This window comes from Bos javanicus, chromosome 22 (genome assembly GCF_032452875.1).
Source record: "Bos javanicus breed banteng chromosome 22, ARS-OSU_banteng_1.0, whole genome shotgun sequence".
NCBI lineage: Eukaryota > Metazoa > Chordata > Mammalia > Artiodactyla > Bovidae > Bos > Bos javanicus.
This window is the reverse complement of record NC_083889.1, coordinates 48,202,053-48,225,456: the sequence shown is the minus strand read 5'-3', so window position 1 is coordinate 48,225,456 and position 23,404 is coordinate 48,202,053. Positions and strand designations below refer to the sequence as shown.

Genomic DNA, 23,404 nt, shown 5'->3' with positions numbered 1-23,404 from the left:
ACGACACTGCGTGCGCGCGCACACGGGCCAGCGGCCACGCGCTTTACGGCAGCAGCGTGAGTGCGTGACGCTCGGCGCAGGCCTCAGTTCGCACGTGGCGCCTGCAGAGACACGTTGTACCTTGTAAGCGCTGGTGTAACTTCGGGCGCAGTTCTTTCGGCTTCCACTATGAAGCGGCCGAGTGAGTGTGGTCAGGGGGCGGGCGTGGAGGGGGCGTTTGTGTCTGATAGTCGATGAACCCACCAGGATGCTCCGTCTCCCTGATCCCGTCTAGAACCAAGGGTTGGAAGGCCCCACGTGAGCCGCGCGGTCTTGTGTGCAGCAAGAAAGTCTGGGCCCCAAGGATGAAGATCAGGCCTGAGAGTCATGAGGACCCAGTGTCTGAGCCAGGTTTAAACACGCACTGTTAGATTTTCTTCTGTGATTCGTGCTGTTTGACAGGAAGTGGCAGTTTTGGGGTTATACGCTCCTGTGTACGATCCCAGTCTAATCTAAGAAGGTGGAAGTAGGGAAGTTGGATCTACAACGAATCTGTTGAGTTAGATTCTCTGGGACTTGACTGGTCCGTGATTATTTTTACCACGCGCCCCACAATATTATTAAATTATGTTTCAGAACCAGTTAATGTAAAAATGGATGTGACCTAAAGCGCGGTCATCAAAAGCTAACCAAACTGATCATTTATGGATAAAATTTTGAAAAACAGTAAATAAATTAATCCTTTTGTGATGTGTTACTTTGTAGAATTAAAGAAAGCAAGTAAACGCATGACTTGCCACAAGCGGTATAAAATCCAAAAAAAGGTAAGTCTTGGAAGAGTTGTGAAACTTAAAAGTTGCTCAGTCGTGCCTGACTCTTTACGAGGCCAGGGACTATATACTCCGTAGAATTCTCCAAGCCAGAATACTGGAGTGGTAGCCTTTCCCTTCTCCAGGGGATCTTCCCAATCCAGGGATCAAACCCAGGTCTCCCGCATTACAGGCGGAGTCTTTACCAGCTGAGCCACAAGGGAAGCCCAAGAATGCTGGAGTGGGTAGCCTAGCCCTTCTCCAGCGTATCTTCCCGATCCAGGAATCGAACCCAGGTCTCCTGCATCGCAGGTGGATTCTTTACCAACTGAGCTACCAGGGAAGCCTGGAAGAAGCTAAATTGATTTCCTGCCCCAGAGATGTAGGTTAACATTAGTATGATTTCACTAATGGAGGTTTAACTAGAACAGAGGTCGGATATGGTGCAAGCTCTTAGGGAGTAGAAATAATTCAGTGACATGTAAACTGCAGCCACATTGGCTACTCACTGGAATTCTCTTTAGTATTTCTGTAAACTGATAAAATACCATTATGGTAGGTTCGAGAGCACCATCGAAAGTTGAGGAAAGAGGCTAAAAAACGGGGTCGAAAGAAGCCTAGGAAAGACCCAGGAGTTCCAAACAGTGCTCCTTTTAAGGAGGCTCTTCTTCGGGAAGCTGAGCTAAGGAAACAGCAGGTAAGATGTATTAGCTCACGCTTTCAACAAGTGGTGTGTGGGTGTGTGTAAAGTTACAACAGCAAGTCACTGGCTCATACATTTCTCTTGTGGCTTGAACACAGCTTGAAGAACTGAAACAGCAGCAGAAACTTGACAGGCAAAACGAACGGAACAGGAAAAGAAAACTTGAAACTGACCCTGATGTTAAGCTGTCTAACACAGAACCTGTAACAGAGGTAGGGGTTACAGTCATGAAAAGTGGAAATGAGTTACATCTACTGACCTTCTAATTTTGTGTCCTTTCCCTTGACTTTATCCCCCAGGAATTAGGGCAACGCAAAGCTAAGAAAGCCAAGACAAGCAAACAGAATCCAAAGAGGCTGTACTGTCAGGAACTTAAAAAGGTATCATAGTCTAGGTTAGTGTCTAAAAGTGGTTGTGAAGTTTAAAAGACTTAAGAATCGTCTTTTTTTCCTCCTGACACCAACTTTATAGAAGTGGGAGTAGAGTTCTCTTGAGCTGGAAGAATTCTTCAGCAAGTTGGCTTGGTCTGTTACATTTAGCTGAAGGAAATATTAAAAAAAAGGTGGGGGGGAGGCCATAGTCCCTGTGACCATTGTATGGTCACACCAGGTCTAAGTTGCATCACACAGAATCCTTAGATGTAGCACATGCGATCTAGTTCCCTGACCAGGGATTGAATCTGAGCCCCCTGTATTGGGAGTGGGAGTCCAAGCCACTGGACCCCCAGGGAAGTCCCCAGAAATATTCTTGTGCTTTTAATTTTTTGCATGAGAAACAGATGCCCATAAGCATGATTTATAGAAGTGGCATTGGGTGTTAAAATAACATGTTGATACATGGGCTTTTAAAGTAGTAGTAGTACTACTCTAGTAGTACAAAAGATTGTCAAATACTCTGCCAAAACCTACATGAGCAGGGTCAAGGGTGTCTTGGGGTAGCACCCCCATCCCCAAGACCTTATTCTCCTGAGCTCACTCCCTCCCGTGAAGAGACCCTGGCTGTGTTTCTCAGCAGCTCCTGGCAGGACCATAAGGATCTCTCAGACTACATGATTCAGAATGGGGAGGTTGCATTTTTAGATAGTGGGAGTGTTTCCACTCTTGAGATCCACTGTTCAGAGGCCACTGAACAAACCTGTGTCTGTCATGTAAGGAATGGTGAACACAGACATGAGATTCACCTCTGAGCTCACTCTATTGAAAAGACAGAGCCAGTGTACTTACATGGAGGGTGGTGCCAGACTGAGTGATGCTGTTCTGACAGCTTCTGCTTTGACAGGTGATTGAAGCCTCAGATGTTGTGCTAGAGGTGTTGGATGCCAGAGATCCTCTTGGTTGCAGGTGTCCCCAGGTAGAAGAAGCCATCATCCGGGGTGGACAGAAAAAGCTGGTACTCGTATTAAATAAATCAGGTAGGTGAAAAGGGTAGGCTCTTTATGTTCCATATGCACTGATGAGGTATGAGGAAAACATCTGCACAGTCTTACTGTCTGTGAAGACTCGTAAGATCCAACTCTGACCTCAGTGGGACCAGTGCATATGCACGAGCTCTTGTTGCCAAAGACAGTGCTGGGCTCATAATAAGAGTGTAACCTTTCTAGACTCAGCTACTGTGCAGTATATTTCACATAGGAAATGATGGCAGAGTGCCGTATTCCCCACACCTGCACAGTGTCCGTATGTGGCAGCATTTAAATGAAATACATGGTTATGTATCTGGGTTTAAGCAGCAAGGACAGGAACACCCAGAAACAGAAACCTGTGAAACAATAAGGATAGAACTAAAATTACTCCTAGGGGGTCAATAAACTTGGTTGCTACCTGATAGTATAATTCCGGAAGCATGGCCCTAAAGTTCGTACAGTAACCTAGAAGTTGACTTAATCCTGAAAAGGTGAGCAATGCAGAGAAGTGAAGAAATACAGAGGTATATGTACTGAATTGTGCTAAACAGAAGCATGTTGGGGTGCAGACATTCTCCCAGTCTTACAGTTCAGATGCTTTTTAAAACCTGGGGAAAGGCAAACCTGAATGATAGACATAGCTTGCTAGACTTTGCAAATTCATCTCAACAAAATGAGCAGGATTTTATTCCTAATCCCTATCAGATTTGGTACCAAAGGAGAATTTGGAGAACTGGCTAAGTTATTTGAACAAAGAATTGCCAACAGTGGTGTTCAAAGCCTCAACACAACAGAAGGACAAAAGGAAGCGTATCAAGGTACCCTTAATTTAGTGGTGGGAAATGTGGTTCTTTCAGATGGGTGAAACATGATGAGTGTACAAAATCTTGATTAAAAAATGAAAACTTATAAGATCCAACTCTGATTTCATCCAGAAATAATCTGAAAGACAATGGAATGTGGCAATTTTAATAGATGGGCTTTGGAGCCAGAGTGGTTGGGTTTTATCTGGTGGCTTGTCCAAAGGTGTTAAAGTAATCATTTTGGATTTTAACTTGTGAAGGTAAAGAAGAAAGCTGCTCTGTCCAAAAGTGAAGTCTGTGTTGGAAAACAAGGCCTTTGGAAGCTTCTTGAAGGTTTTCAGAAAACTTCTGGCAAAGCCATTCATGTTGGGGTAATTGGTGAGTGTCAGTTCACCGTATTTTATATATTAGCTCAATAAGTGCAACTCAACACTATAGGTAATGTTAGCTTCTAAGAGCTCTGATTACTTGAATTAATAATCTTTTCCTGCCCTTTCATTACTTGTGCAAGAAATGAAGATACCAAGAGTGGTCTTAGTGTTGAAGTGAGGATGCTCAGATCCAACTCTGATCTTGCTATAAAAATCAGGCAGGCATAAAAAAAGACAGCGGAAATTGGATAATTACCAGCATTAGCCTTTTGTAATCTGTGGATTTCCCATTTGTAGGTTTCCCAAATGTGGGGAAAAGCAGTGTCATCAATAGCTTAAAGCAAGAACAGATATGCAGTGTTGGTGTATCCATGGGGCTCACGAGGTAAACTGTTGTAACATTGTTGTAACATTTCATTATAGATGAGTAAATTTTGGTTATTTTAAGGGAGACAATATTGTATTTCTATTTACTCAATTTTTCTACTCAGTGAAAGGCGGGGGACTCAGCCACGGTTAGGCTTGGGGAAGAATGGATCTAGTAGAATAGCTGCCCACAATCTAGTTTGAAAGATGAGCACATAGGTTCAGAGAGGAGAAAACTGCCTTAGAAGAAGTGATATTCAAACCTGAACTTGAAGTCAATAGAAGTCTGCCAGGTAGAAGGGAAATACTTGACAAGAAGCAGCTTGTGTTTAGGTCATAGTGTTTCACTTTAGAAGGGAGTGTGTTTTAGTGGTTTTAGATAAACATGAAGCAAATGATGATAAACTGGATCTGACAGACTGTGCTGAGTTTGTTCAATCCAACCCTGAGCTTCGTGTTCTGTCCCTTGTCCTTCAGGAAAACTAGTGCCCCGTCAGTTACCATCTTTCTTGTTCCAGGTGCATGCAGCTTGTCCCCTTGGACAAACAAATCACAATCATAGACAGTCCATGTTTCATTGTGTCTCCACTTAACTCTGCTCCTGCACTTGCTCTGAGAAGTCCGGCAAGTATTGAGGTAGTAAGACCATTGGAGGCTGCTAGCGCCATCCTGTCCCAGGCTGATGCCCAACAGGTAAAAGAATCCCTTTTCCCTTGAGTTCAATCTGTCTTTCATTGTAAGCTTTTTAAAAAACAAACAAAAAACAAAAACATTCATCTGTATCAGATAAATGAGCTTTGTTTGTTTTTTTAAGGTAGTACTGAAATTTACTGTCCCCGTCTTTACAAATTCTCTGGAATTTTTTACTTCATTTGCTCAGAGAAGAGGACTGCACCAAAAAGGTGGAAGCCCAAATGTAGAAGGTGCTGCCAAAGTGCTGTGGTCTGAGTGGACAGGGTAAGGCTTCTTTCTGTTGGCTTTTGGATGATCATATAGGAGAAAGGAACTGATTTTTGACCATACTTTGTTTTTAATATCAGTGCTTTCTTAGGTTACTATTGCCATCCCCCTGCATCTTGGACTCCTCCTCCACATTTTAATGAGAGCATTGTGACAGACATGAAATGGGGCTTTGATCTGGAAGAACTGGAAAAGAACAATGCACACAGCATACAAGGTAAGCATGGCTTGTGTTAAATTGCTGTCTTTATCAGCTGCCAGGCCAGTGAAGGTCTTGTCTGTTTATGTGGGCTATGTTTACTTTTCCTAGCCATCAAGAGCCCTCATTTAGCCAGTAGCATCCTTTTCCAGTCATCGGGTCTGACAAATGGAGTGATAGATGAAAATGACATACCTGAAGAATTGCTAAAACAGAAAAAACAGAAGCAGGAGCAGGAGAGCTATGAAGATGTCAAGACGGATCAGGGAATTGTTGACGAAGAAGGTGATGTAAGTATGTCATGCATGAGTTGTTTAAGCTAAAGTAAGTTTTCTAGAGTTACAATATACAACAAATGCAAAGGGGCTAAAGAAAGAAATAGAAATTAAAGTGTGTCTATTTCATGACTTAGGTTTAAGGCTTGCAATCATTAGTCTTGATTTTGTACATCCTTTACTGTGTACTTCCAGACACTTTTTTCTGGGTACATAATTAACTTGGATTAGTGAGCAGGCAAGGGCTACCAATACTATCTTTCTCTCCCACAGGATGAGAGCTTAGCCATGTCCCCCGCAGAAGAGGCCTGTGAGACACTGCCTGAGAAGTCTCGAGCAGGTGAGTTGGGTGGAAAGGTCTTCCAGCAAAGAAGTATGATACAGAATTACTTTTACTTTTTTTAAAAAAAAAAATCTCTTTTCTTTCCAATATAGATAAGCAGTCTGCACCATCTTTTGTCTTGGATAAAATGACTGAAGAGGAAGATGATGTTTATGACTTCAGTACAGATTATGTATAATAAAGCCTTGTCCTGTAGAGTTTTTTGTTGGTGGTGGATTTTAACATTGTGAGCAGACTGCTAAGCTGTTCTGCATGTGATGTACCAGTTAGTTAGTGGTTATGACATGAGCTATGTAAATTTTGTAGGTATGTATATAACAATATATTCATTTAAAAAAAATTATGCAACTTAGAAAGTGTCTAAATTCTGTAAAAATACATCTCTTAAATAGTGAGCAGATAGAAGTAAAGTTAAAGCAGATACCTATTGAAAAATGTAGTTTTCACTTTATTTACACAGGTCACAAAATTAAAACCAAGTAGCAGTGATGAATTGGCTGTAGCAACCATATCTTAAGTCCATTCACCTCTGGTCAGTCAGCACCATCAGTAAGCGAACGCTTGATAAGGCAGATGGAGGCATATTTATAGTCTGTCTGGGAAGCTGGCTGCCAAATGGGACAGTCTGTCCTTTACCCAGCTGAAATGTCCCTTTTTCCATGGGTTGCTGAAGACAGGCACTGAAGCCTAGCTAGTGTTACTTCCCACACACACTGTCTTCCAGGATTTCCTGAGAAATACTTATAGCACAATTTGTAGTTTACTTTGTATTTGAGATCTCCACATGTCTTCGGATTAGGCTGAATTTGCCTGTTGGGTCTGGAATATACCATTTTTCCCAGACATCAGTATATGAAGCAGTTCTTCCCCATGGCTTAAAGTGCCCATTCCAGTGGAGTAACTTGGCAGCCTTTACAAATTGGGGTGAATATCGTTTTCCAGCACTGGAACCTTACATTTAGAGAAAAAAGCCAAATCATTGTACTAATCAGACACAAGACTGCAGGTAACACAAGACTGCAGGTAACTTAAGGGAAACAATATAGTCCATTCCTGAGGGTGGTCCTTAGTAGACACTTGACTGCTTAGGCTCTTGGTTAATTACCTACTTACCAAGGTGGCGAACGTTCCACATAGGGTCGATGGTGGAGTGCTGCTGATAAAACACGATCAGTAGGGGTGGCGTTGTGATGCTGCCAGCCAGTGTTCTGCTATACAGCCCCTCTCTGGGTGGGCGAGAGAACAATTCCTGTTAGTCAAGACTGTCAGGGTTGAGATACAAGAGTTTTCAGAGCTAGGCCAGTTACATAACTTACTCTACATTAAGTTTCATCCATTTTTCCAGCTGGTTAGTTATATTCTGTCTTCTCCATTCTGTCAAGTTTGCAACAAAAACTCCAGGATTAAATGAGCAGGTGCTGGCTTTCATGGAAAGTTCACGAATTCTCTCCTTCTTATAGTCAAGATATCCAATGTAATTGTACTAAAAACACAATTGGGATATATAATATATTTACTGCTTCAAACTAATTTGATAATCATTGTCCTTACTTACGATTTCTCAGATAATTAGCAAAGGGCTCTACATAAAGCAATTAGAAGTGAGAGCTGGGATCGCAAGTTAGACAATAGGACCTAATTATAAAGCCGGATATTCAAGGAGAATTAGGTTTTCAAATCCATAAACCAATCTAGGAAAGTAGCCTTGAGTTTTAGAATGAAATAACCAGTGAATAAAATGTAGCTAAAAGGGGAGTACAGTAAATTCACGAGGTCTAATAAATAATTTACCTGGTTCCCTGCTCCACGGATGACAACTTTAGCAGAGGTTGAATCACAGTCTTCTGAAAATGCAGCTGCGTGTCCTGGCTTCAGTGGTGTATTGTACAGGGCAAGAATATCACCTGAAAGAAAGTTAAGATTCAGGCTGCAAGTTGTCCCAAGATTCCAATTCCTCCTACTTTAAGTAGGTAAATTAAGGTTTTTAGTTGGAGTTTCAATATCAAACTTTTAGAAATTAATAGAATAAATATACAGAGAAGCAGGATAGAATAGACCTGAGAAATAGTGTGAACCAATTCAACGCAATTAAGATTTGTATATAATTTTCACACAACAGTAGGATACAAATTCTATTCAAGTTCCCATAGACTGTAAAGTAGGAGACATGAACATATCCAGGGATATAAAACAAGGTGCAAAAATTTCATGGTCTAAAGGTATTAAAATCAAACAGTCTGTTATCACTGTGGAATTATGTTAGAAATCAATATCAAAAGATATTTGAAAATAATCCACATATTTTCAAGTGAAAGATGACCTTTTACAGGATAACCATAAGACAAACACTACAGCCCACAGTGGACAGAAAGCAGCAATGATGTGACATTCTTCAGTACCTTGCACGATCACATCATCATCCATGTATATGGCCTTCTTTGCTCTGGGAACCAGAATTGGCAAGTAGAACCTTGCAAAGGTTAACTGGAAAAGGAAAGCATTGAAACAGGATTTGTAAGTGGTCGTGCTTTTGTTTACTAGAAATTCCCAGGATGCTCTCAGCATCCATGCAAGAGAAGACAGCCAAAGGTCTCAGAACTTCCAGACTTGGTCCCCAGGGAAGTATAATCTGTGCACTGTGCCCAGTTATGCAGGTATTCCAGCCATTTCCTAGTACTACCAAGTACAAACAAGGATGCATGGAACTCACTGGTTTTATGGATTCCCCCTGGTCAGGATCCTCCTTTACTTTCCCTTCCAAAAGTTTAGTGTCAAAATTCACAATTTTGTACCTGATACGTTTCAGGTTACTGCTACTGAGCCAGGACCTGATGAAAATAAACCACCAAATATCAGTTTAAAGTAATAATGTCCCAAATCATAGCCATGTCTCTCTGCTTTCCAAGACCCTAATGCAAGAGAAATCCTGAGGACCAAACAGGTGTCCTCAATTCCCTTCACCTCTTGAGTTCTGGTATCCTCATCTGTGAGTTTTCCCACTAAAGTCCCTTCCTGAACCAAGATTCTATGGTAACAGAGCTCCCAAAGGCTCATACTTTGATCACTCTTCTGACACTAAAACTGCTGTACAAAATTCACTATGGAATTGAGATGATCCCATCGCCACATGGATCGTTCAACTTCTGTCCCTCCAAATAACATGAGTGAAGAAAATAAGTCAAGGTATGATGGTAGTGAAAGCTAGTTATCAACATAGGGGGTGAATCAGTCTGTTAACCTATACACTCACTGAGTGTGACGACAGTAATTCTACCTGAGTCTAAGGTGCTGCCTGTGAGAAGTCAGTGTTCCCTAAAGATGTCCAGCACATTTTTCCTAGGGCCATTTCAGATCAGCATTTTGTGGATATTTTTATTTTAATGCAATATTTGTTTCTATTTTAGATGGTTTCTTAAGTTTTTAAAAATGGAAAAATTATTCATAACAATTTTCACAAAAAACATGAACCATGAAGAATGGCACAGAACTCTGACCACTATTAACCTATTAGACAAAACTTTGGAATAAACTTTGTAAATCTTAAGTCAAAGCATCTTCAAAACACATTTAAGACTGTCCATCAGAGTGGTTTTCTATAAATCATAATACTAAGGATCATTTACTGAGCGATTATTATGTGGTAGGTAGTTCGTATATTTTTTTTTCATTTACTTGATACAACAATCCTCTGCTACTGCTAAGTCACTTCAGTCGTGTCCGACTCTGTGCAACCCTATAGACAGCAGCCCACTAGGCTCCGCCATCCCTGGGATTCTCCAGGCAAGAACAATGGAGTGGGCTGCCATTTCCTTCTCCAATGCATGAAAGTGAAAAGTGAAAGTGAAGTCGCTCAGTCATGTCCGACTCTTCGCGACCCCAAGGACTGCAGCCTACCAGGCTCCTCCGTCCATGGGATTTTCCAGGCAAGAGTACTGGAGTGGGTTGCCATTGCCTTCTCCACAACAATTCTCTAGGTTGGATATTTACACCCCATACTTACAGATGAGGAAACAGGTTCCCAGGGGTTAGGTCTATACTCACTTCACCATTCTACCTTGCTGTTGCTCTCCCGTCCCTTCCAACTCTAGACCAGAACTACTCAAGAGCATGTTCTAGAAATAAGAAACTTGTAAAATGTAAGTCAACATAGTGCTTCCTTCATTGAGGAAGTTAATTACCAAAAAAAAAAATGCTTGAGTTTAACAACGTGCATAGTAAACACAGTTGATTCACATCTTGGCACAAGTTGCTTACATGTTTCTGCTATCATGGAGATGTACTTATGGTACAATCATTTGGAAAAAATGTGCAGTTTATATGTGGTATAATAATTACACAGGAAAAATGATTGTAAACACTGAAAAAAAACTACTCGATTGGCAGCTGGCCTGCTCTTAGAGTATCCCCTAGAAGCAGAGCCATCAAGGCAGGCAGAGCTCACCGGAGATGGTCTGCTGTGCCATTGAGTGTAACAATGTAGAAAATCACGTTGGAGCGAGTATTGTGCTGAATGCTGTTTATGGCTGCAATGGCCCCTCCGAGCCTATCTTCAGATGCAGCAATGACCACAGGAATCTCCTCTTCTCTCCCGTCTACCACACGTTGGGGAGCATTTGGGATAAAGTCCACTGGCTGAAGCCCCACAATTCCTGAATCTGCAAAGAACGCACACAAGGAAGGTACTACGATAAATCTCCAGAGCTTTTCATACAGATCCCAACACGTGAAAAGAGGTTAGCTGAGGGTTATGCTACTTACACCTCAGTCTGTCTCATTACATGTGAGCCACACAGGCCAGAAACTCTGTGTTTTCCTGTATGTCACCAGGCCTTGGAAAAGCATTTAAAACAAAAAACAGGCAGCAGATGGAATTATGATACACTACTGGTAGGAATATAACAGGATCTTTTTAGACTGTATTTTGGCAATTTGTATCAAGAGCCTTAAACAGGTACGTGGCCTCTGACCCAGTAATTCCCTTGTGTCTCTTAAGAACAAAACCTGAGAGGGAACCAAAAGTCATAATTTTATTTACAACTATGAAAACCTAGAAATAGACTAAAAAACAGTTTTTTTTCAAACCATGAATCGTGTCCGAGAAGTATGCATGAAAGTAATTTAGTGGGTCACAATTAGAATGTGAGCAGGAAAACAAGTTTCTGAATTGGAACAGAACAGCGACTTAGAGAATATCAGAATGCATCACACACAGCAACTCCAAGTATTGTTTTGCAAACCTTCCTTCTTGCCTTTCATAGTATGTCCATTCATCGACTCATTCATCATGCACTGAACACTGAGCACTTACTATGTGCCAGGTAGTATCTAGGCACTGGGGTTACAGCCATGAATAAAACAGTTAAATCTTTACCACTGTGAAGGGCAGATAGACAATACATACATGCATGTGGGTGCTGTAACACATTCATATTGTGGGGTTGCCATCAAAAAGAATCTCAAAGTCGTTGTACCAAATGACTTTCCTATAGCAAAAAGTAAACTATGTGGCATTAAATTTACATTTGAAGAGTTTTGTCTTGGTGACTTACTTAGGATATAATTAGGTGAAAAATCATGTCATGTGTAATTTATATTAATATATAGTATAATCTCAACTATATGGAAAAAGTACACAGGAAAAAAACTGGACGATAGGGGAAATTTTAATATTCATAGTTATCTCTAGGCAGTGAAATAATTTATTCAATGAATATTTATTAAGCACCTCCTATGTACCAGCCACAACTGCCCTCATGGAACTCGAATGCGGTTTATAAATGCTCCTACTAAAAAAAAAATAAAAAATAAAAAAATAAATGCTCCTACTATTAGGAGCATGCATTACTTTCTGTAAATACATACACACACACATACATATATATACACTATTATAAAACATGCTATCAGAGCATTCAGTGAAAGTTAAGGGAAAGCTATTGGTCTTTTCATGCTCTGGTCAAGGATGGTGGGTAACAATTCAAAAATTATTTTTGACAAAGCTTCTGAAGCCTCAAACATTTCTCAATACCAAGGCAGGGCAATATGAACAACCAATCTAAAATAACTGGCAGCAGAGTTATACAACAATGATATTTTAAATCAGCTGAAGAGGTTTTATGGTTTTGTTTTACTACTAGAATCCTGCTGATATGGTTCCACATATTAAAGGAAAGTAACAGGTGACCAGACTGACAATCTAATTGTGAACAAAGTAGGCATCAAACACCAGCAACATTAACCTGTCACCTTCTGAAGCCCTGCCCAACTGAAATGTCTGCAGATAACAGCGTATAGTGGCTCCTTTCTCTAAGGATTCTAATTTGGTAAAAAGGAATCTTTGGTGAGATCAAATGCTTAGCAAACAACTGCCCAGCAGGGAGAAGGGGACAGGCTGCTAGAGCACAATGAGCGCAACCTGCCTTTCTCAGAGTCGTTAGTAGCTTCTGTAGGGCCAAGCAGAAAGCCTTTTCTTTAAATCTAGTGATGTAACTTAGAATGTGGGACACAGGGAATTCCAGGTCCTTAACAGGCAGCAAGGCTTTAGTCAGGGTTCCCATACCTGAAACCTCATTCCTCAGCAAACTGCTCAGACCAAGGAAGTTATGATGCAAAACCAGTAAGAAGAGAGCAACAGCCAGGACCAGGATGACGATATTTACTGAAACACAGAGGAGAAAGCCCACATTACATCTCTTCACCTTTCGACCCAGTAAAAGATAAGACACGGCTTCCTCTGTGGCTTAGCAGAAAAGAATCTGCCTGCCAATGCCACACACCCGGGTTCGACCCCTGGGTCAGGAAGATCCCCTGGATAAGGAAATGGCAACCCAATCCAATATTCCTGGCTGGAAAATCCCATGGACAGAGGAGCCTGGTGGGATGTGACTCAGCAACAACAACAAAATAACAGCTGTAGAAAGAACGTACCTTTACGAAATGACATCTTTCTCTTCTGTCTTATATAAATATTAGTTTTTAACCCTACAAAACAAAAACAAGCCCCCAAAGTCAGTAGGTACATTACAGTGGCCATCAAAACGCCTACGCTTTTATTCAGACAGAAACAAGTGAATATATGGTATATTCTGCCAGAAACTTGTTTTCAATTAACAGTTTCCAAGAACCCAACTTGAGATCTGAATTTTTTATGGCGGTCAAAATAATAAAATATTTCCAATAACTTACAGCCTTGTGTACCATATGCCACTAGACGAAAACAAAAGAAATTCTACCAGGAGGGATACCTGGTAGAATTTAGGGGTCTAGGGGTCTAACCACTATGGAAACGTTTTCTGAATGAATTTCTACTTAGAATTCCTAATTAGACAGGGACTGAGTTGTATATCGGAGAAGGCAATGGCACCCCACTCCAGTACTCTTGCCTGGAGAATCTCAGGGACGGGGGAGCCTGGTGGGCTGCCGTCTATGGGGTCGCACGGAGTCGGACACGACTGAAGCGACTTACCTTAGTTGTCTATGATCAAGTAAACTGAGGTCAACCTCATTGGTACAAAATACCACCTGTTTCAAATTGTATTCTATGAACTCATTTCTAAAGGCCTTTGAAAAGAAGAAAAATATATTGAAGGGCTATTTAAAAAAATTGGGAATCACAGGCCAGATTACAAATTTGGAGAAAATAATTCAGACTCCCAAAGTACACACACGGTGAGGGTGGGATGATTTGAGAGAATAGCATTGAAACATGTACATTACCATATGTAAAACAGGTGACCAGTGCAAGTTCAATGCATGAAGCAGGGCACCCAAAGCCAGTGCTCTGGGACAACCCAGAGGGATAGGATAGGGAGGGAGGTGGGAGAGGGGTTCAGGATCCGGGGGGACATGTACCTGTGGCTGATTCATGTTGATGTATGGCAAAAACCATCACCATATTGTAATTATCGTCCAATTAAAATTTCAAAAATACACATTCCTTCTCTCTCACTCTTCTTTCTAAAGCAGTACATGTAAAGTATATTATATCAACAGCTTTCCTCTCTAAAGAATATATATCATTATATACCCTGAGCTATGTGTCTCTACTTCCTCTTGAGGACTGAGCCTGACCTATAGAAGGTGGCAGACTGGGGGCTCCTCAGACAGTTCTATTGTCTGCCTGCTTGGAGCCAATTTCCAAGACTGAAGAAAACAATCTCACTTTAATGAATCTCATTTAATGAACAGTATAAAGGACAATGGTTTAGCTCAACAACGTCCAGCAACAATTACTTACAGGGAGTATCCTGATCAAGAGGCACGAGTATTTGTGCTATTGCAACTGACCAGACAGAAGAAAAACACAATCCTAGCAGGTATTTGATGCACTTAAGTAGATTTGCATGGCAGAAACCATCTGCTCCAAAAACTCTTCCATGCTTATCTACACGCAAAATACCAATTATTATGGACTGTGTCTGATCCATAATTCCTTTCCTGGTGCAATACCTGGTAATGGAATTCACTGATCTGGGTAGAAAGAATTCTCAAAGCCAAACTGCATGTACATGCAGGATGTGCAAAAACACTGACTATATTTCTGCTAGAGTACACAACTGTGTAAAACTTGATGAGTGATATTCACTTGTCCACTATGAAATTAATATTTTGTTTGGAAATGATAAGGCCTTCACATTCCCAAATCACTCAACACACACACACACACACACACACACACACACACACACACACACACACACGGCAGCCGTTCCCAGAAATATGGGTGAAGAAACCTTAGGGGGAAAGAACACTATGTTTTTCAACTTGCTGGCTACATGCACTAGTACCCACATTCTCAGTGGTCTCTTCTGCTTTCCCTCCTATTGCTATACACTCCCACGGAAGGCCATTCCACTCACGCTCTGCAACCTATCTCTTTGGTGCAGCAACAGCAAACTCTTTCCCTCTCTGCTGGAACACAGTCTCAGCAGCATATTATCATGCTCTGGTATCTTCCAGTTAATTAAAAAATAAAAAAGACACCACTTCTCAAATCCCAGTAGACCCACAGACCCATTTCTCTGCTTCCTCTCACACAAAAAGCTTGAAAGGACTGAAAGTCTCCAGCTCCAGTTTCTTTCCTCCTGTCCTCTCTTTAGCCTCCTCTAACCAGACTTCTGCTCTACTTTTTCCATTCAAACTGGCTTTGCTGAGACTACAGAAGACCAAGGTCACCTTTTGGTCCTCTTACCCATCCCCTCAGAGACCATCAATAAAGCTTACCACCCCCTCTTCAATTATGACATTATCTCCTTTATTTGATTTGTTTCTTCATTCTGTCTTCCCTGATCTTTGGGAACAGTGACTCCAGGGAAAGTGTATACTGGTGTATCCTTGCCATCTAAAACCATGTCTGGCAAAGGACAGTAGATATGTGATACTTGTTGAACGATCTTGTTAATCTAGGAGCAAGGCTGGTTCTCAGCCCTGAAAGGGAACATCATCTTTAAACATAATCATGGAAACAAATTCCAATGGGGGATCTCTCTGAAATCAAATCTGACAAAAGCAGTCTCCTTTTCCCGTAACTATCTTTATAGATCAAATACCATAAAGTATCTACAGCAACTGCTACCCTGTAAAGTGCGTTTAAAGAAGGATAAACAGAGTGATATGTCTATGGCTACATACGAGGGAAAGGGCTTAGTCTCCACCAGATTGAAAGGTGGAAAAGGTACGAAGGGTGTACATCCACTTTCTCTACCTCTTCATCTGGCTAGCTACTACTTGGCTTTCAGCAGTTAAGGGAGCCTCCCTCAAATCCCGCATTGTCACATTTCCCCTGAGCTCTCATATATCCAGGGCTTCGCTACCCCAGAGTAATCCGGTTTATACTTCTGGGGTTACGTGGCTGTCGCCCTTGACACATTCTGGGCTCCAGGCAGGCAAGGGCCTGTTGTTGGTCAGGGCCGAATCTTGCCCACACACACACACACATACACACACACAAAAGCTGCGGGGTGTATTTGCGGCTTAATGAATGAGGGCACCATCGTGATTATCCGGGTCGTGAAGATCTTTTTTATACAGTTCTTCTGTGTATTCTTGCCATCTCTTCTTAATATCTATCTTCTGCTTCTGTTAGGTCCATACCGTTTCTGTCCTTTATCGAGCCCATCTTTGCATGAAATGTTCCTTTGGTATCTCTGATTTTCTTGAAGAGATCCCTAGTCTTTCCCATTCTGTTGTTTTCCTCTACTTCTTTGCATTGATCGCTGAAGAAGGCTTTCTTATCTCTTCTTGCTATTCTTTGGAACTCTGAATTCAGATGCTTATATCTTTCCTTTTCTCCTTTGCTTTTCGCTTCTCTTCTTTTCACACCTATTTGTAAGGCCTCCCCAGACAGCCATTTTGCTTTTTTGCATTTCTTTTCCATGGGAATGGTCTTGATCCCTGTCTCCTGTACAATGTCACGAACCTCATTCCATAATTCATCAGGCACTCTATCTATCAGATCTAGGCCCTTAGATCTATTTCTCACTTCCACTGTATAATCATAAGGGATATGATTTAGGTAATACCTGAATGGTCTAGTGGTTTTCCCTACTTTCTTCAATTTAAGATGGTGTGATCACTGACCTAGAGCCAGACATCCTGGAATGTGAAGTCAAGTGGGCCTTAGAAAGCATCACTACGAACAAAGCTAGTGGAGGTGATGGAATTCCAGTTGAGCTATTCCAAATCCTGAAAGATAATGCTGTAAAAGTGCTGCACTCAATATACCAGCAAATTTGGAAAACTCAGCAGTGGCCACAGGACTGGAAAAGGTCAGTTTTCATTTCAATCCCAAAGAAAGGCAATGCCAAAGAATGCTCAAACTACCGCACAATTGCATTCATCTCACACGCTAGTAAAGTAATGCTCAAAATTCTCCAAGCCAGGCTTCAGCAATACGTGAACCGTGAACTTCCTGATGTTCAAACTGGTTTTAGAAAAGGCAGAGGAACCAAATCAAATTGCCACCATCTGCTGGATCATCGAAAAAGCAAGAGAGTTCCAGAAAAACATCTATTTCTGCTTTATTGACTATGCCAAAGCCTTTGACTGGGTGGATCACAATAAACTGTGGACAATTCTTCAAGAGATGGGAATACCAGACCACCTGATCTGCCTCTTGAGAAATTGTATGCAGGTCAGGAAGCAACAGTTAGAACTGGACATGCAACAACAGACTGGTTCCAAATAGGAAAAGGAGTTCATCAAGGCTGTATATTGTCACCCTGCTTATTTAACTTATATGCAGAGTACATCATGAGAAACCCTGGGCTGGAAGAAACACAAGCTGGAATCAAGACTGCCAGGAGAAATATCAATAACCTCAGATATGCAGATGACACCACCCTTATGGCAGGAAGTGAAGAGGAACTAAAGAGCCTCTTGATGAAAGTGAAAGTGGAGAGTGAAAAACTTGGCTTAAAACTCAACATTCAGAAAACGAAGATCATGGCATCCGGTCCCATCACTTCATGGGAAATAGATGGGGAAACAGTGGAAACAGTGTCAGACCTTATTTTTCTGGGCTCCAAAATCACTGCAGATGGTGACTGCAGCCATGAAATTAGAAGACGCTTACTCCTTGGAAGGAAAGTTATGACCAACCTAGATGGCATATTCAAAAGCAGAGACATTACTTTGCCAACAAAGGTTCGTCTAGTCAAGGCTATGGATTTTCCTGTGGTCATATATGGATGTGAGAGTTGGACTGTGAAGAAGGCTGAGCGCCGAAGAATTGATGCTTTTGAACTGTGGTGTTGGAGAAGACTCTTGAGAGTCCCTTGGACTGCAGGGAGATCCAACCAGTCCATTCTGAAGGAGATCAGCCCTGGGATTTCTTTGGAAGGAATGATGCTAAAGCTGAAACTCCAGTACTTTGGCCACCTCATGTGAAGAGTTGACTCATTGGAAAAGACTCTGATGCTGGGAGGGATTGGGGGCAAGAGGAGAAGGGGACGACAGAGGATGAGATGGCTGGATGGCATCACTGACTCGATGGACATGAGGGCAGCAACCACACACATCAACCTGCCCCTGGAGTGCCCAGAATCCCAGCGTCTGTGAGTGACTCTGACGCGCAACACAGCATAGAGGCCAACGAACCAGTAGGGACCCCCTCCGGCCCAGGTTTCCCACAACAGTTTCTCTCTGCAACGTGGGTCTTCCACCTTCCTCAGAGTAACGGAGAAGGGCCTCAGCTTTTGAGAGAGACACCCGCAGAGAGAGAGAGGCTGTGTGAATCCTCGGCGGTCTGAGTCTGTCAAGGGGCTAGAGCAGCCGCCGGGCAGCCTAGAGGCTCCCCGGGCGGGAGCTGGCCACACTGGTGCGAAGGGGGCGGAAAGAACCCCTCCCCGAAAGGATACCCTTTCTCTGGATGAAGGGTTCTGGGGTAGTCCCCCTCTAAATTCTGGTGTTCCGCAGAGCACACGCTCGGCGGGCTCCCCGCCCAGGCTCCGAGACCCCGCGTTGGGATTCCGGCCAGCCGTTCCCCTCGGACGCTGCCCGCAGCAGCCCTTACCTGCAGTCCGAGGAGGAGGAGGAGCCGCTGCCCGCACCCCGGCCCGCCCCGCCAGCTCAGCGCCCCTGCCGCAGGCCCCGGGGCTCAGCCAGCCGCCGGACCGCCCGCGTCGCCTGCACTCCGGACCAAGGCCGCCCGCCCGCTAGCTTGGCGGCCGCCGCGCAGCCCCACAGACCCCCGCCCGTCGGCCGCTCGGACCCCGAGGGCGTCGCACGGAGCAGGCGCCGCCGGGCAGCCCCACCGCTGGGGTCCTCGCAAGAAGTCCGTCGCCATGGAGACGGGGCGCGCGCAGGCCGCAGTTCAGCAGCGCCCGCCCAGCCGAGGACAGTTTGGGGGACCGGGACCGCGGCTCCCAGCACCCAACAGCGCTGACGGCGAGCCCTTCACGGGCGCGTGATGCCTCGACTCGGCTGCCACCGTCAGCATCTCAGCCCCCGCGGAGAGGGCGCCGGCCGACGGCCAACTGCGAAAGCACAGGTCGCCTAGCGAGGGCACGGGGAGGGGCCTCGGGCCGACCGGGCCTGTGGGAGACATCCGCTTCCGGGACCGCGGCCATCGCAACCCTCGACTCCGCAGGCCCGCGGAACTGGACCCGTCAGCAGAAGCTGACCCCGGGCCCTAGCGTCCCTGAGTCCCGGCTGCCCTCGCTCTGCCGCCCGCCTTCAGAACCAGACATGTTGGAGCATCTGAGCTCACTGCCCACGCAAATGGTGAGGCCGCTGCCCGCCAGGGCCCTGTGATCCCTGCACGCAGCTCGCGAGCCTGGCAGCTCCGCAACCCTTGTCCGAGACCTACCCCGTAGGGCGCGGGTGCCGAGTTGTACCTACCTGGTGCCCTTCTCTCTTCCCCCCAAGGGTGCCCCTCCCTGGGCTCCGTAAGGATGCTTCGGTTCCCCCGGGAAATCCAGAATGGCATTCCTTGCTTAGGTTCTTGGGGGAGCCCCATATGTTGGCAATGCCCTGGTGCCAAAAATGTGAGGCCCTTGCAGTAATGTACCTCTTCGGTGGTGGAACCAACTCCTGCTTTGCCCTTCTTCACCTCTAGGATTACAAGGGCCAGAAGCTAGCTGAACAGATGTTTCAGGGAATTATCCTTTTTTCTGCAGTAAGTATTGATTTTACATAATCTTTTCCACCCTCACCCCCAGCTTGACTGTGTTTAATATACTTTCTTTGCCTTTAGATAGTTGGATTTATCTACGGGTACCTGGCCGAACAGTTCGGGTGGACTGTCTATATAGTTATGGCTGGATTTGCTTTTTCGTGTTTGGTAAGATATTTATGGCTTGGATGTTAGTGGCAAGTTAGGTTTTCTGAATTGGGTTATTTTGTTTGGATGTAGTACTGAGAATCCGCACAACGTTTCAATGCCAGATAGCATTAGATGAGGTTAAGTTGCATAAAGCTTACTTCTTTTGGCAGTTGCTCCAAGCAGTAATCTTAAAAGTCAAAGCTAGAACTTAAGACCTTAGGGTCTTCACATTGCTCCCTCCTCACCTTTCTTTTAGCTCTTAAAGCCATGTGTAAACAATGAGGCTTGTTCTTAAAGTATCTTGTCTGGGTGATGGCACAGAGTTTTCATAGGAATGTGGGTTTCCTTGTTTTTACCTGTAGCAAAAGAGTCATTTGGGAACCAGGCATAATACAGAATACTCTTTCAAGCTTCTAATGGCCATAGTTGATTGATTTTCTGTTCTGACCCAGCTGACACTTCCTCCATGGCCCATTTATCGCCGGCACCCCCTCAAGTGGTTACCTGTTCAAGACTCAAGCACAGAAGACAAGAAACCAGGGGAACGAAAAGTTAAGAGACATGCTAAAAATAATTGATCGGGGTTTTCATGATTCAGCTTTACTGTTGTACCTGCTTTTGTTTTGTGTGACATGAGCTAAATTGTTTTCATATATAAAACATAAGCTAAAAACCACCCATGCTCAGCTGTGTATAGATTTTGTTTTCTCCATATTTCATTTCTCTTCTGGGTTTTGATTTCTAAATATTTTAGACCTTCTCACAATCTTCCTCTGAAATGGAGAACAGAAAACAGAGGTATGCAAAGTTTCTTTCAGGTCTACAAAATAATGAGTAAAAGCTTCATAAATGACAGTACAATTTAACTATCAAGTTTTATAATGCATTATGGGTAGTCAGGCTGTTTTAATGTTTTCAATTAAAACTCAGTGCAATTCAATGTCTTTAGAGTCTTTTGTTCATTGTTCTGCAAACATGACTACGAGTAAAAGCCAAAGTTAGAAGTTCATGGTTCTGAAAGTGTCAGCAAGAACCATTTCTGTCTTCTGAAGCTACAAGGTCCTAATGTATGTTTTTTTAACAACAGCAAGTACTTGTGAAAAAACTTACTGATGTAAATTTTGTGGTAAAGTAATATTTTGATACCAGTAAAATAAGGCTGTTGCCAAACAGAAAACATTTAATCCATGCTTTACCTAAGGCAGTTCAAAATGAAAACCTGAGAAGCTATAAATTACTTTTAAATTTTCCAGAGGGCTGAAGAGAAAAATGTTCTAACAGTCTTGTGTGAGGAATGGGAGTGCAAGGGTTATTACAAGTCATATTCTTCTTCTTGATACCAGAATATAGGACTTCCAAACTGAGTTTTTAAAAAAGGGAGTGAAGATCTTAATACACCAGAAGTCAGGAAAGGGTTTTTAAAAGGGGGAAGAAAAGTAAAAGACAGCAGAAATAAGACCAAGCATATCTATAAAAAATGTGATTACAAAGTTAAGAGCTCCCAATAGGGTTGAAAATCATGTTACCTCATGTTCTCAAAATGACACCCAAAGGTTGAAAACAGGAGCAAGGATGTATTAGGCAAATGCAAGCAGAAAGGAGTGGTAATAGTGAAAAAGTCAGAAATTTAATATCAGAAAGCATTAAATGGGGCAAAGAGGGACATTTCATAGCTGCAAGATGTCAGTGAATGAATCATGCATTGAGTAAGATGTGAAATAAATAAAGACTTACATATACAGGATTTGGCAAAGCTGCACTCTTGGTAGGAGACCAACACTCTACCTTTCAGATTTTGATAGATCAAGGCAATATGAAGACTTTTGTACTTGTTCCACATGCCTGGGACACCGTCCCTTAGGTATACATGACTTGTTCTCTCCTTTCATTCAGGTCCCTACCCAGTGCGTGAATGCTAAGTCACTTCAGTCGTATCTGACTCTGTGACCCTATGGACTGTAGGCTGCCAGGCTCCTCTCTCCATGGAATTCTCCAGGCAAGAATACTGGAGTGGGTTGCCATGCCCTCCTCTAGGGGATCTTCCCGACCCAGGGATCGAACCCACATCTCCTGCATTGGCAGGCAGGTTCTTTAGGACTAGCGCCACCTGGGAAGCCCTACACAGATGTCACTATAAAGAAGCATTTCCTACTGTCCTATCAAAAGTTTGGGTACACCCCATCATTCTATATTTATTTTCATGGTATTTAATATATCTCAGTATATATTTGTTAATCATCCACCCCAGAACATAAGCTCCACGGCACCAGGAACCTTCTTGGGCTCACTGCTTTTTGCTTAGTACAAGAGTACATGACACATAGGCACTCCATCATATTTACTAAATGAATACAGAGCTGTACTGTCCAGTATGGTGCTACTAGGCATGTGTGTCTTAAGTTTAATTAAAAATTGGGTTCCTCAGGACTTCCCTGGCCATCTAGTGCTTAACACTATTTCCAATGCAGGGGGAGTGGGTTTGATCCCTAGTTGGGAATTAAGATCCTATATGCAGCATGGCACATCCAAAAATAAATTTTTTTTTTAAATTGAGTTTCTCAGCCAGCCACATGGCAAAGACTCAACAGGTTTTATATGACTAGTGGCTACCATATTAGAGCAGATGTAGAACATTTCCACTATTTAGTGGAGAAGTGATTCTGCCGATGCATAAGAGAATTCACCTTTACTGAATGCACGTAGGGCCATTCCAATAATGGATCATGTACGGAGCTACAGGAAAAAACGATTCCAAGAAATAGAGGTTGTGCAGGTCATATTTACTAACACTGCAATGTAGCTGGGGCAAGAAGGAAATTTCTTGGCTTTGGAAATACATGGAAATTAAAAAAGTACTTTTACAAGAGAAAGTCAAAACATAAATTCTTGACTATTTACAAACTAATGTCAAATAAAACATCAAAAGTCTCTCAAATGTGGCCAAAGACATGCTGAAAGGAAAATTTAGTCTTAAAAATGTGTTTTAAAATTAAAGCTGAAAAATGATTAGGCACTCAAGAAAAAAACCACAAAACAACAGAAGCATTAAAACTGACTTAAAAATATATAGAATGGGACTAAAAATAAATGAGGGAATATATATAACTTTACACAAATAAGTTAGAAAACTTCAGTAAAACTAAAGTTGACTTCCCAAGAAAGATTATGGATCTCTAAAATATGCAAGAAATGGTAAATAGCTCAGAAAGACCCACGGTTTGCCAAAAATTTGAACCCAGTTGGGCACTGGGATCAGATGGTTTTAGAGTTGTGTTACAACAAACCCTTCAAAATAAAATTAAGAAGCTTCAGAAATTAGGCCATGAACACTGGCCTAGTACCTGGCACATAATAAAAACTAAATAAAAGTCTTTTAGGGGACTAGAAAGGGAACATTTTATTATTTTATGTATGTGTGTAATTTTCAAAAAA

At 42.7% G+C, this 23,404-nt stretch overlaps 3 protein-coding genes and 3 non-coding genes across 9 annotated transcripts; 5 read left to right on the top strand and 1 right to left on the bottom strand.

Annotated features, from left to right (window-relative positions):
* The first annotated feature begins 35 nt into the window (after positions 1–35).
* On the top strand, positions 36–6,407 carry GNL3 (G protein nucleolar 3). Of its 2 annotated transcripts, none has more exons than XM_061396781.1 (15): positions 36–123; positions 745–803; positions 1,348–1,485; positions 1,590–1,703; positions 1,791–1,871; positions 2,770–2,902; positions 3,599–3,711; positions 3,957–4,074; positions 4,365–4,452; positions 4,952–5,126; positions 5,248–5,390; positions 5,474–5,610; positions 5,704–5,882; positions 6,141–6,207; positions 6,303–6,407. In XM_061396781.1, the coding sequence occupies exons 2-15, from the start codon at positions 768–770 to the stop codon at positions 6,386–6,388; spliced, it is 1,608 nt and encodes a 535-aa protein (XP_061252765.1). In that variant the 5' UTR covers positions 36–123; positions 745–767; the 3' UTR covers positions 6,389–6,407. The 2 variants fall into 2 exon arrangements, with proteins under 2 accessions (XP_061252765.1, XP_061252764.1); XM_061396780.1 differs by having other exon boundaries at positions 99–181.
* On the top strand, positions 2,946–3,022 carry LOC133235822 (small nucleolar RNA SNORD19). The gene has a single exon (XR_009732683.1). It is a non-coding gene; the product is annotated as a small nucleolar RNA SNORD19 (small nucleolar RNA).
* LOC133235774 (small nucleolar RNA SNORD19B) lies at positions 3,749–3,830 on the top strand. Its single transcript, XR_009732640.1, has one exon. It is a non-coding gene; the product is annotated as a small nucleolar RNA SNORD19B (small nucleolar RNA).
* On the top strand, positions 4,816–4,892 carry LOC133235823 (small nucleolar RNA SNORD69). The gene has a single exon (XR_009732684.1). It is a non-coding gene; the product is annotated as a small nucleolar RNA SNORD69 (small nucleolar RNA).
* Positions 6,408–6,637: 230 nt separating the features above from the next.
* Positions 6,638–20,425, bottom strand: GLT8D1 (glycosyltransferase 8 domain containing 1). Of its 3 annotated transcripts, none has more exons than XM_061396784.1 (10): positions 20,329–20,425; positions 13,138–13,191; positions 12,770–12,868; positions 10,652–10,865; positions 8,921–9,038; positions 8,610–8,694; positions 8,002–8,114; positions 7,527–7,693; positions 7,324–7,436; positions 6,638–7,161 (listed from the first exon to the last, which is right to left on the bottom strand). In XM_061396784.1, exons 2-10 carry the CDS (start codon positions 13,151–13,153, stop codon positions 6,971–6,973), a joined length of 1,116 nt encoding a protein of 371 aa, XP_061252768.1. In that variant the 5' UTR covers positions 13,154–13,191; positions 20,329–20,425; the 3' UTR covers positions 6,638–6,970. The 3 variants fall into 3 exon arrangements, with proteins under 3 accessions (XP_061252768.1, XP_061252767.1, XP_061252766.1); XM_061396783.1 differs by lacking the exon at positions 20,329–20,425 and adding an exon at positions 18,722–18,802; XM_061396782.1 differs by lacking the exon at positions 20,329–20,425 and adding an exon at positions 14,062–16,486.
* Positions 18,993–20,912, top strand: SPCS1 (signal peptidase complex subunit 1). The gene is made up of 4 exons (XM_061396789.1): positions 18,993–19,431; positions 19,766–19,825; positions 19,904–19,990; positions 20,425–20,912. Exons 1-4 carry the CDS (start codon positions 19,396–19,398, stop codon positions 20,548–20,550), a joined length of 309 nt encoding a protein of 102 aa, XP_061252773.1. The 5' UTR covers positions 18,993–19,395; the 3' UTR covers positions 20,551–20,912.
* The last annotated feature ends 2,492 nt before the right edge of the window (positions 20,913–23,404 follow it).

Excerpts from the sequence above, each read along its gene's own strand:
- GNL3 (XM_061396780.1), top strand. Across the intron at positions 3,712-3,956 it reads ACAAAAGGAAGCGTATCAAG|GTAAAGAAGAAAGCTGCTCT; the intron begins GTACCCTTAATT and ends TAACTTGTGAAG. Across the intron at positions 4,453-4,951 it reads GTATCCATGGGGCTCACGAG|GTGCATGCAGCTTGTCCCCT; the intron begins GTAAACTGTTGT and ends TTCTTGTTCCAG.
- GLT8D1 (XM_061396782.1), bottom strand. The coding sequence starts at position 14,104 with ATGGTGATGGTTTTTGCCATACATCAACATGAATCAGCCACAG. Across the intron at positions 8,695-8,920 it reads AGGGGGAATCCATAAAACCA|TTAACCTTTGCAAGGTTCTA; the intron begins GTGAGTTCCATG and ends TTCCTTTTCCAG. Across the intron at positions 7,162-7,323 it reads GTGGAACGTTCGCCACCTTG|GTTCCAGTGCTGGAAAACGA; the intron begins GTAAGTAGGTAA and ends TCTAAATGTAAG.
- SPCS1 (XM_061396789.1), top strand. The coding sequence starts at position 19,396 with ATGTTGGAGCATCTGAGCTCACTGCCCACGCAAATG. Across the intron at positions 19,826-19,903 it reads GAATTATCCTTTTTTCTGCA|ATAGTTGGATTTATCTACGG; the intron begins GTAAGTATTGAT and ends CTTTGCCTTTAG. Across the intron at positions 19,991-20,424 it reads GATTTGCTTTTTCGTGTTTG|CTGACACTTCCTCCATGGCC; the intron begins GTAAGATATTTA and ends GTTCTGACCCAG.